The sequence below is a fragment of the Phalacrocorax carbo genome, chromosome 1 (genome assembly GCF_963921805.1).
Source record: "Phalacrocorax carbo chromosome 1, bPhaCar2.1, whole genome shotgun sequence".
NCBI lineage: Eukaryota > Metazoa > Chordata > Aves > Suliformes > Phalacrocoracidae > Phalacrocorax > Phalacrocorax carbo.
This window is the reverse complement of record NC_087513.1, coordinates 198,119,399-198,133,380: the sequence shown is the minus strand read 5'-3', so window position 1 is coordinate 198,133,380 and position 13,982 is coordinate 198,119,399. Positions and strand designations below refer to the sequence as shown.

General features: G+C 44.3%; 1 protein-coding gene and 1 long non-coding RNA gene across 7 annotated transcripts in view; one reads left to right on the top strand and one right to left on the bottom strand.

Annotated features, from left to right (window-relative positions):
- XPO4 (exportin 4) overlaps positions 1-1,719 on the bottom strand; it is an 83,843-nt gene extending 82,124 nt beyond the window's left edge. For both annotated transcript variants that reach the window (XM_064441173.1, XM_064441174.1), the window contains exon 1: positions 1,590-1,719. In XM_064441173.1, coding sequence (XP_064297243.1) covers positions 1,590-1,667 — 78 coding nt within the window. In that variant the 5' untranslated portion in view covers positions 1,668-1,719. The remainder of the gene's footprint in view (positions 1-1,589) is intronic.
- Positions 1,024-13,577, top strand: LOC135311546 (uncharacterized). Of its 5 annotated transcripts, XR_010371191.1 has the most exons (6): positions 1,024-1,229; positions 3,189-3,300; positions 4,082-4,179; positions 4,377-4,742; positions 4,950-5,019; positions 12,380-13,577. It is a non-coding gene; the product is annotated as an uncharacterized LOC135311546 (long non-coding RNA). The 5 variants fall into 5 exon arrangements; XR_010371192.1 differs by lacking the exon at positions 4,377-4,742; XR_010371190.1 differs by having other exon boundaries at positions 4,082-4,742.
- The last annotated feature ends 405 nt before the right edge of the window (positions 13,578-13,982 follow it).

The window sequence follows — 13,982 nt, the reverse complement described above, 5'->3', positions numbered from 1 at the left end:
GCCAACATAAGTAACATTAAGCTTTCTAGCACAGATCAAAATTCTGGACATGCCACTCCATGTGCTATCAGTTTGATACTGAAAACTACCTAACCACCAGCTTCCTTCCATGCACGTGTTCAGTCTCATAATAATACTTACGACATATTTCCCTTACACAGTCAAACACTTCTGGTAATTACAGCAACTGAGTTATTTTTAAAACAGATACACAGACATTATGAGAACATCCAAAAAACTATGCAGTTACATTTTGCAAAGGCATGCATGAATCAAAAGCAACTCAAAGCTTAAAACGCATCACCGTTCGCATACTTTGAGAAGTTTTCTTCTAAAAGGATTAGTGCTCGTTGCTAAGCTATCCGCCTTTACTTCCCCGTTCGCAAACATAGTCAACGTTTTTCAGGCTTTGATTTCACAAGAAGTAACACACAAGTATTTTGGTGAGGTCACCTGCAAGTGAATCTGATCACCTGTTGCTTTACGGTCAGGCCGCTTCAGCTAGACATTAGACTCGCAATGATTCAGGCTCTGGTCACTGCTCAGTTATCAATACCAGGCAAACTTTCCTACTGTTTGCTTGGTTCTTTTGAAATCCCTTTAATACCAACAACCCGCAAACTTTATTTCTGTTGGAATCAAATTTTTGTAAGATAAACTTTGTGGGGAAGGCTTTAAGCTAGCTGTTTTTCGAAGATCTGCAAGTAAGACCTGCAAACGACGCAGGCCGGTACAGATGTGCATCCAAAGTAACAGAAAAAAACTTTTACCAGGATGCGGGACTGGGACGTTTTAACACCAACAGTCGCCACAGCCATTTAGCTCCATCGCAATTCTCCTCTTTGCCGTGCGGACTTTCCTTTGCGTGCAGTCACGGAAAATAACACACAGCACATTCACAGCCAGCACGAACAGTTAATTGCTAATAAAGGGACCGGGGCGCGAAGGAGCACTAATCGCTCTGCTCCAACGCGGCAACAGCAGCACCGGGAGCTGCTCCCGGCTCTTCCACCGAAAGGAAAACTCTGGAAGCGAGCGGCGCGCGGCGCTCGGCCCGCGGCTGGCGGCACCCTGAGGTCGCCTCCCCGCCGCCGAGGGTGGCCCCGCCGCCCCCGCGGGGCCGGGCGCCGGGCACGACCTCCTGCCCCGCCGCCGCCGCCGCCCGGGAAGGCGCCCCGGGGCCCCGGCCCCCACCGCCGGGAAGGAGAGCTGGGGCAATGCTGCGGCGGGTAATGGCGGTGCGGGGGCTGGGGCGCGGGACGGGACGCCCCGCCGGGACGGGGGGCTCGGGCAGCCCGGGCGGGGCGGCGGGGAGCAGGCGGCACATGGAGGACCGGGGCGCCCCGCGTGGCGGGGGGAGCCCGGCTGCGGGGTGACAGGGAGGAGCCGGTGCCGAGGGGGAGGCCGGCGGGGCAGCGGGAGGAGGCGCCGCGCCCCGAGCCCCGCGCCTGAGAGTCGAGGGCGGCGGGCGGCTTCGCAGGGGAGGGGTGTTGGGGGTGGGGGGGAGCTGGCCCCAGCTGGTCCCGGCGCGGTCGCCCCAGCGGCGAGGGTCCGCTCCGTGCGCGGTGCCGCGCCGCTACCCGCCTCACCATGAGCACTTTGGCCGCATTCTCCAGCTGGGCGATCACCTCGGGGGCTCCCCCCGCCGCCGCGGCCGCCGCCATCATGGTCTCTCTTCAATGACGCGCCATGCGCTGCATTCTGGGACGAGGCGGCCCCGCAGCCAATCCCGGGCGCGGCGCGGCCCGGCCCGGCCCCGGCGCGGAGGCGAAACGGCGCCGCCGCCGCCGCAGCAGCAGCGTGACCGCCGGCCGCCAGCCAGGGGGGCTGCCGGCACAGCCCCCACCCCTCCGCGCCCGCACCTTCCTCCCCTCCTGACCGACCGCCTCCGGGGCGGGCCCGGCGCAGGCGGCGGGACTCGGAGCCCTGGGGCGGGGCCCGCCGCCGCTTCCCGCCCGGCCGCCACCGGTTCGAGGCCGCCGCGCACCTGCCGGGGCCCGCGTGTGGCGGAGGAGTGCCGCAAGGCCTCCCGGGCCAGCTCCCTCCCGGGGGAAGGTGGCTGAGGCGGCGGGACCGGGAGGGCAGGGTGAGCCTCGCCTGGGCGCTGCCCGGTGTCCTGGTGCCCACCAGTGGACGTGGGCGTTAGCGGCCTGCCGTGCCTTGTGCTGAGTGGTGCTTGTGGATCTTGAGTGGGGCGAGAAGGACTCGTTTTTAAAACACGGCTTAGAAAGCTGTGGGGAGCGGAGAAGGTGACCAGCACCTTTCCAAATGGAACTGCTTTATGTCAGACAAAAAAAAACAGCCAAGGTTTAAAACTGATCTAAAATGCAATTATCTTTTTTTTCCCATTAACTCCATCTGGAGCTCACTCTACATTATTGGATGTGAGTTTTGAGGCAGCATCACCCCTGACAAATACACTGGAGAGAATGTTATACACTCGTAGGAGTGAAAGGACTGTGGACTCAGATTGTGCCTTTGCTCGAGTTCATTTTGGTTTAGGACTTTGGCTTTTAAATAAATCTGATGGTTTCTACTTCAGTTTGCATGCTGGAGCAGACTTGGAGCTTTGATACCTTCAGAAGAAACTAAACTGGAAAATCAGCGACTGCCAAGGAGTGTTAAGTGTAGGGCCAGGCTAGATCTCCTTCAGCGTAAGTCCCTCTCAGTGCGGACTGCTGAGCAGCATCAGCTGTTTTATTCCCCAGACCCCACTAGACCACTCTACTCTTGACAGCGGTCGGATGGAGACCCGGTCTCCAACTATGTGTCTCCCACCCCCCCAACCTTGAGAAGGCATTAGCTGACCTCTAGTGCTAAATTTATGCAAAGTGTGGAACATATCAGCTAACTGAGCAGGCTGATAGGAGTCTTCAATGCTCACAGACTGATCACATAAACCAAGTGTAAATGTGTGATGTTTCCATACAGATGATACAATGTAATAGCCAAACACAGAAGAAAGGATCAAGGAAATGGGGTGACAGCAAAAAATGCAACTTTCCCGTTCATAAGAAAAATGCAGGTGTTTTTCTCCCAAGAAGTGACAGCTTTCAATGCCGAAGGGGGCATGGCAGTGCTCACTACTAGAGAAGATTAGAAGTGGCAACAAAACCATGCAAAAGACTGATTTTGTGGTTTACCTAGGAAGTAATGTAATTCATGCTAAAACATTACATGTATTTCAGGATAACATTCAACTAAACAACGGAAGAATGTGGGAAGATCGGCAGGCCTGCACTGAAAGGAGAGATGAATATAAGGAAAATTGAACCAACAGTCAGATGGAGGAGTTTGAAGGTAGTGAAAGTGTGACAACACACTTAAGTCATGAATTGTGTTTATTGGGCAAACAGCGCAATGTACAATGGGTCTTATTCTAAAGAACAGCAAAACAAGAGCTAAAGACACAGAAGTTTGTGTACAAAGAGGTAATGTCAAAAAAACCTGAAGAGTAGGAAAACTGTTTTAAAGAATTCTGTATTCAGTAAAGGGCTACTTCAGTTGACTATTTCTGTACTTGTAGCTTCTATTCAAAATGAGATTCTTCAACAACTTCTTCAGCATACTCAAAGATCCTTCATTCTCCTGTGGACTTGTGTGTTCAGCAACACACTTGAATAGCCATGGGAGCAACAGAAACAGAATAGTGTGGTTCAGGTTGGGGGCTCAAGAAGTCTCTAGACCACCCTTCTGCTTCTTCAACCTCCTAACCGAGTTGCTTAGGGCTTTGTCCATCAGGGTCTTGAAAACCTCCAAGAACAGAGAGTACACAACATATCTGGGCAACCTGTGCCAATACTTGATTGTTGTCACAGTGAAGTATTTCCCCCTTAAATCAGAACCTCCCCATGTGACTGTTGCTTCTTATCCTGCTGCCATGCACCTCAGTAGAGAGTTTTGCTCCATTTTCTTGATAATCTCAGGTAACGGAAAGAAGCTCTTGGGTTCACCTTCAAGCCTTCTGACAGAATGCAGTTCCCTCAGCCTCTCCTCACAAGGCATGTGCTCCCACCCCCTCACCATCTTGATTGCCCTCAGCTGCACTCAATGGAATTTGTCAACTTCTTTCTCATACTAGGGGTCCAAAGAGTGATGTGGTTTTCAGACATGATCCAGCAAGTGCTGAGTAAAGAAGACCTCTTGATCTACTGGCCTCATGCCTGTAAAAATGACAAGGTATGTCTTTCTAAAGCTAGCCTTGCTCACTGCTGTGGCATTCTGCTTAGTTATATTTAGCTTGGTATCTGTCAGGGCCAAGTAAAGCGCACAACTGGGCCTTAATTGCCCTGACACCCTCACCTGGGACTTTAGCAGGTGCAGTTCTGTAGGTTTACCTGTGCCAAGTCCTGTCTTCTGTTGTCTTGGCTTATCAGTTGGCCTTCCTGGATGGACTGATGTAATGTATAGCCTTGTCTCCAACCCTTTCTCCTGCATGGACCTTGTTTCTGGCTCTGTCTTCTGCTGCTCCTGGCTGGACATTCTGGCTGGACCATGGACCTGGACCAAGGCAAGACTATCTCGCCATGTCTTGGACTCTCAAGAAGAACTGTCACCAACCCAGCCCTGACCAAATCCTAAGGAACTGCACCCTTGTCGGTGAAGACACTGCCCCACTTGTCCTGTGGTCCACCTTCATGGAGTGGCACTGCTATTGTCCATGACATGGTCCAGCAGGGCCTCCAGATTCCTTTTTCGGTCAATTCTTGGTCTATACTGCTGTGGTGGTTATTGCGTCTCAGGTAAGGTATGACACCTCAGGATCCATCTGTCATTTCCCTGAATAGGCAGAGTGGTTGGATCAATCTGTATCTTTCCCTTCTGCCCCTGAAGTTGTCTGTTTATTTGAGCATAGTACAAAAGTAGCATGTTAATTAAATTCACTCTTTTTTCACAAATGTGTACAATATATGCAGACAAAATCCTGCATTTTACCATATCATCATCAGGTGTGGCTTGCCCTCATTTCCAGTGGAAGGACTGAGTGGAGTAATCTGCAGTAAAAATGAACATGTTCAAGTACGTCACATTTTCTCTCAGCTATATTACAATCTTAATGTTCTCTTGGCTTGTCTTAGAAAAGCTGATTGTTCATTTATCTTGTCAGAGTGAATGCTGAAGCTATTTCTGCTGTTGGCTAAAAAAGATGCATCACATTCTTCCTTAACGCTTCCGTCTTTTGTGGTGTTAATACTCTTAAAATAGTTCAAAGCTTTTAGACTCTGCTGCCAGAAAGAGTGTTGTGGGTAGTGGAGCCTGTGCTTCCTGCTCTAGCAGTCCTTCTCTAGCTTGCTTTCTTCCACAGCTGAAAAGATCCAAGTAGTGCAGGCGTTGGCCAAACATTAAAACATTAAAAACATTAAGGAAAATGAGCCAACAGTTGCTAGTAAAACAGTCATGAGTTAGGTTTTTTGTTTTGTTTTAAATATGAGTTAATCAGACAGTCCTATGCACACACAGAATAACACTAGGGAAGATCTGTCATAGTCAGGAGCATCTGACAAAGTCTAAGGTAAGGAAATAGAAGTGACTGAGCACTAAGTTAGATGAGATAAGGAAATCCAAGTCAGAAGGAAAGTGGATCACTAGTATGAAGGTGCAATGACAATTGCAAGCTTGCAACTGGCAAGCTTGGGAGGAGTTAATCTTTCATCATTGGTTAGGTAGAATCTTTCAAAACCATCCTCTCCTATCAGGATGTGTGTCTTGATTTATTTCCTAGTGTTCTTAAGACTGTTTCCCTCCTGTTTCCCAAATGTGTTCAGGAGATCTCTTCCCACATAGCCTGCACTATGGCCAGGACATCCAGTTTGCTTCCTCCCCCAGGCACCTTTTTCCTAACATCTACCTTTGCTGACTGGATTTCTGCAACAAATCCTGTAAAAAATTCTGCAAATAAATTTCAAATAAATTCCTGCAATACTTTCTGATTTATTGCTGGGTTTTCACCAGCACCTAGCAGAAGTCTCTTCAGAGTCGTGGCTCCAGTACTAGCTGTTCCAGTTGCGGTAGTCTGTGATGCTCATCCCCAGTGACACAGGAGATCTCCCACCAGTGTGAGCATGTGGGGGATGAATTTGCAAGTAACTTAGTACTGTTTGACACGTCCTTGAACTGAGGCAACGCGGCAGTAAAAAACAGAGACAGGAGCGTGGGAATGCCAAGAAGGATTTAAGTAAGCAAAAACAAATGAGGTAGCACAAATAGAACAGCCTATTAGAATGTAGCATAAGGCGCGTGCTTAGAGCTAGCTGACAAATAACAGAAATTGTTTGTGCGCATGATCGCGTGAGGAATGTGTCGAAAAGATATATAAGCAGTGAAAAGCTGATAATAAAGGTCTTCTGCAGAACATCTGTCAGGAGTCTGTGACATTCATCCCTGCATGAGCTACTTGACAGGGTCACTTCAGACAATTCTGCTTAATTCCTTCAGACAGATTTCTATACAAATGGCCTCAGTCAAGTTACATAGGCACATAAATCACTGTTCCCCTCTTGAGGAAAAACTTCTGCCAAAATTATTGTAAGCAAGTCTGGTAGCACCGCCCAGTGCTGTTGGTCAGTACTTCCTATTATGAACCCAGTTCTCCATTGCCTTTGAAGTTGAGCAAAGTTCAAAATTTTGATAATATAGGTTTTTGTGCAAGGTATCTGTTAAAAGCTGAGAGGATATGTACACTTGGGCTAAAATGATAGTTGCTTCTGAGGGCAAAACTAGGGAAAACTAAAGTTGAAAGATTGAATTGGGGCTTTTGCAGAAAGCCACTTTTTTTTTTTTGAAAATGGGTTTAAAGTTTGAGAAAGAGCAAAATTTCAATTGGAAAGTGTCTCTTGCCATACCTGATAATCAGTTTGTGTCTGGCCACATTTGAACTAATAAACTGAGAAGGCTTATACGTACTTAATTTGACAGAGCAAATCAAGCCTAGCAGATAGCCTGCAGATTTCCCTTGTCAATGACAATTCATCTTAATGTTCTCAGAACAATCCTTTCCCTCACAGCAATCACTCATAACTGGACTGCACATGTCTCATCCTCCTGAGCATGACCCGGCCCCTCACAGCTTTTGCTTCTGGCTGAAGTCTCTGCAATCACCATCCATTTCTCTCTTACTTCTACTTTCCTTCAGGATGCAGAGAATGGTACTCTTCCTGTTATTCCCCAAAGTTTTTTTCTGTGAATAAATTAAGATCCAACTCTAAATCAGAGGTCTGTGAGAAAAGCAGCTTGTCTGTGGTAGGAACCTTACCTTTCTTGTTGAGGAAGTGCAGGATGAATGAAAATGATAAAGTAGATTCTAGGGATTCTGGGAAGAGTATCTGTCTTTGCCTGCCTGTTCTTGCGTTGCTCTGGTGAGGACCTCAAACCAGGCTTCATATTTTTGCTGTGTGTCTTATTTTATGGATTTTGACTTATTTCTGGGATCTATTTATAGCAGCACTGAAGGTCTACAACTGCAAGTAAATACAACGAGAGCTTCATTGGAGTAATTAAAAATAAACTTATTTGGTATCTGAAGAAGAGTTCCTTCAGGTTTTTCACACTCTGAAGTAGACATTGGCTCTTCAGTTTCTTTCTTACAGGGCAACAGTACGCAATGCTGCAAAACTAGATTAGTCATTCAAGTAATGCATTTCAAGTTCTCAGTTTTGTTGAGAATGGAGTTTGACTAGGAATGGAATGTGTCGTAAGTGGGGTTAACTGGGAAAAGGTAAAATATTAGGTATTTAAGTGAACAACCTCCACATTGTAAGACTGGGTCTTACTGGAAGGAAGGTACAAATCATATTAACCAGTGGTAAACAGAGATACAGGGGATAAGAATGAGGTTATAGAGAATTGGTGTGTTGTGTGGTTGTGTGTATGCAGTACCTGTGACACTGTCAGAGCAGTGAACAGTGACAGTGACTGGGAGCACCCACGGCACACCCAGAGCAGCGGTTGAGTTGCCACAACAGCAGCTTGCAGAAGGGGAATTCAGGAGGATGTCAGATACGCAGATGACTGAGTCACACTCAGTATTTATTAAACTAATATTCCACCCAAGAATCGAGGCACACACCTCTCACATAACCTGGCTTTTCACAAGCAAGGCATTACATTGGGGTAGATATGATTGACACCAGGAGGCAAAATGTCAGTTGAAGAAAAAAACGTAGGCTAGGTGGACAGCATTACTAGATCTCAACTTTTGGCATCTTGTGACACTTATTCCTGTATTTGAAGCTGTAATAGTAAGAGCTTACACATTGTTTAAAATAAGTGAGTGAATTAATTGTATTACAGGAAACCTGCTGTATTTGCTTTTGTATCTGCTTATGTTCTGTTTCTTCCTGGCTCTGCTTGTCTAGCAACCACCATGCCAGTTAGCACTTCAGTGTACCGAGAAAAGGGGAGCTGAACATAACAGTCACTAAGTTTAGCTATTTTGATCTTCAGAGTTATCTTTAAGATTTATGATTGGTTGACTAGAACTTGTTGCTTATGAGTCACACTTGGAAGTTTATCAGCCGTAACTTACACTAAGTATTTGAAAAAAAACCATGTATGCTTTACTTCACACAGACTCTACCACGTCTTCTGGGGTATTTGGGAACATTTTACCAGTACACTAAATGGTAGGATGATAGCTTAAGCTAGCCTGTTTCATCTTGTCTGTAACAAACACTTACAAATCTTCATGCAGCAGATATCTATGCTTAAGCCCACAAAATGCCAACTCCAATTGCCAGCTTACTGCCTCTTTCATCTCAAGGCTGTTGTGAAGGCAAACTTGCCAACCCAAAAGGGATCAGTGAAGCACCAGTGTATTTTAGGCTACTGTCTCTAGACACTTACTTGTTTCATATAAGTGTCATTCACTTAAGATGAAGTCTTTCTTTTGATTAGCATAGGCTACAGTACTGATGCTTTAGTCTCGCCTCTGAAATTGTTCTGTTCTGAGCATGCTCTAAAGATGCCAGCAAAGGGCTTCTTACTCCTAATAGTTTGTCCCAAGGCCATATCCTTAGGAGGTGGCTTTTCCTTCTTCTCAGTAACTTAAAAGTCACAGCCAAGTTTTCACTGGTCCTGCATAAAAAGCAAGGACCTAAGTGGAAGTCCTCAGCAAGACCCTTAGGTAAGAGTTACTGTCTTAGTGCTAGGGGAATTCATGAGACTAATCTGGATGTCTGACTCTCCATGTATGTTATATAGGCACAAAAAAGTGGGGTTTGGAGAAGCTGACAGGTGAAACATCTGTGCTAGCTCACCAAAGAAGGTGCCAAGGAAGCCCTTGCAGCTTAAAACACCTGCATGCATACACTTGTCTTATAGTATTTGGGAACGCTGCTATACTACTTTGGAGGTTTTCCCTTTAGCAGCTCTGACACAAGCTGAGAACTTTTGTCCAAAAGTTTTCCTCCTGGCTGGAGAAATACCATGGAGTATTCGCAAGTTGGTTCATTATCTATCCATTTCCTAGTCTGAAGGCAGTCAGGGGAAAGCAAGCTAATAACTCAGCTGACCTGTCCTCTGTAGAATTGCCATAGGTGTGTGCCATGTAAAGAAATAAATTGCAATAGAGAAAGAAAGGTCCAGTAGCAGTTTGTTGGACATAGGCTATCTAAAGGTGGTTAACTTCTGGCGTCACAGCAGAAATATGCACCAGGACTCATCATTTTCTTTCTCTACATTTCTGTTCCATATACAGAAGAGGCAAGTAGTAGAAAGCAACTGTCCTGCCAGTTACAGGTTTGCTATTAGCTGGGGTTACACAGACAGAATGGTCATTACATAGAACCAATCTGCTACTTCAGCTTGGGTCTATGGCTTGCACAAGGTCCCTGAAAACCAAATAACAGAGTACAGTGCTTACCCAAGCTTATCCTAAGGATTAGGAGATTTCTCAGCCTTGGCAGTTCTGGAATAAACTAGGATTTTCAATGGATTTCTATCCCCCATTCCTTGAGTTGCATGGACGGAATATAACAGTGTGCCTTAGGAGATTCCTGAGTGATGAGTTGGTATGAACTGTGGGCATCATTCTTAGCTGCCTTGTTTCCTGGGTGGATAACCACTGTCACCCTGGTTTTGAACCAGTGAAAGTCTTGCCTCTGTTTTGTACCTCACTACTGTCTCCTGCAACACTCTGCAACACTGCGCTGTTACAAATGAACTCTTATGTTCACCTGAGGTGGATTTGACTGCTTTATTAAAAAAAAAAAAAAAGTACTAATTTTGCTGGTGTGTTGAGGAATTAGAAAGATCCTTTAGCAGCTCCAGTTATACCAAATAGTCCAAATATTTGCTAGCCTTATCAGAGATTAGTATTGTCCATCTGGATAGTTGGTATGACCAGATCTATGACAGCCTAATGAAGTCAACAAGGAAAAAAAAGTTGTATATCAGCTATGAAAGGAACATAATAAATCTGAAGTGCCTTATAGTTCTAAGTTTAAGCCCCTCACACTGCAGAGTCATATGCAGCCATGCATAAGCTAATAGTGTCTCAGGTGAGTTTCTTGTCCTTACATCTCTTACTGAACAGCTGTTCCAGAGTTTGACTTTTCAGAGTTGCAAATCCTTCTGAATTCCAGCTTATTTACTTTCACTCTATTTGCTGCTAGCTTGCTGGCACAGGAATAGATATTGTTCTCTATTCCAGTTAGATTTTCTTCCTTCCTCATGTTTATTCTAGGTATATTTAGAAAGTTATGTTGCCCTTATTCTTCATTTTGTAAGTTAATATAGAATTAGAAGAGTTTTCTTCCCATAAATAAGTTCCTTCCCATAAATAGTGCTTCTCCTGTTCTAACACAAGTTGATCTATCTCAAAAAATTACCACTAGAATGGTGATACTCCACACTATGTTTTACAAGGGCGTTGCTTTTTCTGTAGCTGTGTTGGAAATGCATAGACCAAGGTTGTAAAATTGCCTCCATTAGTTTCACATGTGCATCATTTTAGTGACTTAGTCATCCCAAAATCACCTGATACACATACATACATTACAGCAGGAATTTTAGGGTGTTAGTCCCAGAAGACTTACAGTAAAAGACTTTGTGCCATTTCTATTTTTCCATGCATCAAAGTAATTTAGTTTTTCCTTTTACAGTACTTTAATAATCTTTTACAGAATGTGCCTGAATACTATTTGCAGATTTCATTAACGTGCTCTACTTTTTGTTCTCAAGCCATTTGTAAAAGTATTAAAATTGTGTCTATTTATAGGCTTTCCACCCCTTGACATGCCCCTTTTTAATGCGGTCTATGTGGCAGAAATACCATCTCTACTTTTCATCATCAGCCCCTCAGGGACTTCACTGCAGATTGTCTTACTGCTAGAATCAGCCCTGCATATGGCAATTCATATAAACAACTATAGAGAAGTTCCTAATCTTTCTAATACATTCAGAAGAGGAAATCCATTTTTCTCCATCTTGCAGGAGGGCCTTGGAAGTCTCAAGCAGCTGTATAAAAAATTTCATATTAACTAGTCTTTCCAAAGTTATATCCCCATCCCATTTATGTACCCAACTCCCATTTATTTACCCAGCCCTTCCTAGTGGGAGCTCTCTGAGACCCCCCCAGATGGCCCCTCCATCAGCAGTTGGGATGCTTTGCTTTCTCTGGTTTGAGGTCTGGCAGGATAGCAAGTGGGTACCTTGGTGGCCAACTGAAGAACTGGTCGGCAAATCCTTTTACTGCCACCCTACCTCTGGTATGTCAGCATGGGAGAACTAGGGGATAGATCTTTCAAACTGTTTTTCCTAAGTTAGATTTTTCTTTGGTTCCCCCAGACTTGGCGTTCTAGTTCTGGGAGGTCGATGGACGTGTCTCTCAGCTTCTCTCTGCTTTTCCAGGGGAGTATTGCAAGATCACAGTTCTTCCCATAGGTATCTCACCTTATTTCAGTCTTATTTTCCCCTGGAAGTTGCCAAACAATCCTGGGTGACTGCTACTGCTTGCTTACCATTTATACATTTCAGGTGCTGTCCACCTTTTTGATCAGTCCTGCTAGGGTACACTTACTCCACTGCTGAGACTCTAGACCTACTTCATGGCTACCATAAACTGCCACTGACAAGAAAATGGGAGGAAAGTTATTAATGGATTGCTTTTTATGGCTCTAGAAGCTTTTAGTCAAGATCCTCTCCTCCCATTTTCTTTCCAATACTATCCATTCTAGTTTTCATTCTAACAATCTTAAGCATCTCTAGTTTAACTAAAAATTTTCTGTGGGACAATGGAACAATTTTTTTTGAACTCCAGGAAATTTCATCTGGAATAAAATAATGGCTTGACTCTGGTTCTTCAGAATAAATGCGTAGGTACATAAGCATTCCTGTTCTGGATTAGACCTTATATAGAACTAATACTATACCTTATATCTAGAGGTGATGAGAACGACATGCTAAAGAGGAAGATGGAAGCAAATGAACAGCTGGCAGATATGGATTGTATGTCCTCAGTGTGTGCCATCCACATGTTTAATGGTTGAAGATAGACCTGGAATAAGCTATCCTTTCCGAAGACAAGACATTTTAGTGTTAAATTCTGGCTATAGAAATATACAACTGCACTTGTGAGCTTCTACTAACCTTGCGCATAGTTAATCATTTTGTGTTTCTTAAATTTTTATCCTCAGCGACTTGCTTAGAGTTGTGCTGCATCATACTCTGTGTGCAAATATGTTTCTTGTTATTAGTGCAGCATGTAGACTCCCTCAAAAGTGTCCCCTCTCATGCTCTTTTCACCTCCATCAAAAATGAAAAATTTGAGAAAGGATATGGAACTGGATGAAAGGTGCCATGTGGAGATTTTCCACAGGTTTGTTTAATATTATTATATATTCCCTGACCATGCTGTCATGGCTATGCGGCATGCTTACCAGAGGTATTCAATAAGCTGCCTATATTCATGCACAGGTGCTTCTCTTGAGCTGATCAAATTAATTTAGACCCTTTGAAGCTGTATGCATAGTTTACATTTTTGTCTCCAGTGTTTATTATATTGTATTGTCATTATTGAATTTTCATTTGATATCACGTTATCCATGAATATATTCATATTAAATCTCTCTTAAGTACCATGGCCTCTTACTGTTTTTTAAAAAATAATTTACTTGTACAATCTGCAGATTTTTTATCTAATATTTCCCCTTCCAGATGGTAATATCTTAAACAATAGTGGAATTAATACACAACCTTGAAGCACATGTTCGTAATTTTTATCAGTTACAGCATAAATCTCTTCTAAGTTTTTTTTATTTTTAACCAGTTCCTTTTTATTATATTGCTTGAATTCTCATTTCAGGGCCACTTAATTTCTTCAATAGTCTCCTGAAAGACTAAATAAATATAAGATACCTCTTTTCCATCACATTGTTATGGAAAATTTATTTTGTGATTACATTTGTGCTGACCACAAAAGCAAATGCGTAATAATTTGGTTAGCAAATCAGAAATTGAAATATTATGCTATGATATAAGGCATCCTATCTCTTTGATAAGCAGCCTTGAGAATTAACTTATCAAAGAATACTTAGAGTAAACAGCTGAAATTTGGTGCAAACACAGCTTCCCAAATTAGGTCTGGTAAAATTGTGGTTTGCTTGCAAACATTTTGTGAATAAAGAAAACCATAATATTTAACCTGTGAAACAACCTTTTTTCTTGGTGAGCTGCTGGTCTCATATGCATGAAACCTCAGGACCTATTCCCACGGAAGCCTGTGCACAGGGTAGGATCAGGGGTGAAAGCTGATGACCTGAAATCAATGTGTGATCTGTTCCAAAAGCAAAACAGTAACATGGAGAATGATGACTCATGACAGGCCAGACTGTACTCATGAATTTCCCTGCAGTGACAGAGCTAGTCTCATTACAGTTACACTAACGTTTTTCAGCAAGAGGGATATTTCAGGCAGTCCCCTCCCTGCTCATCTTACCCCTGCCTTCCAGCACCCCCCCAGTTCCCTGTGCTCCTCAACCATGCCA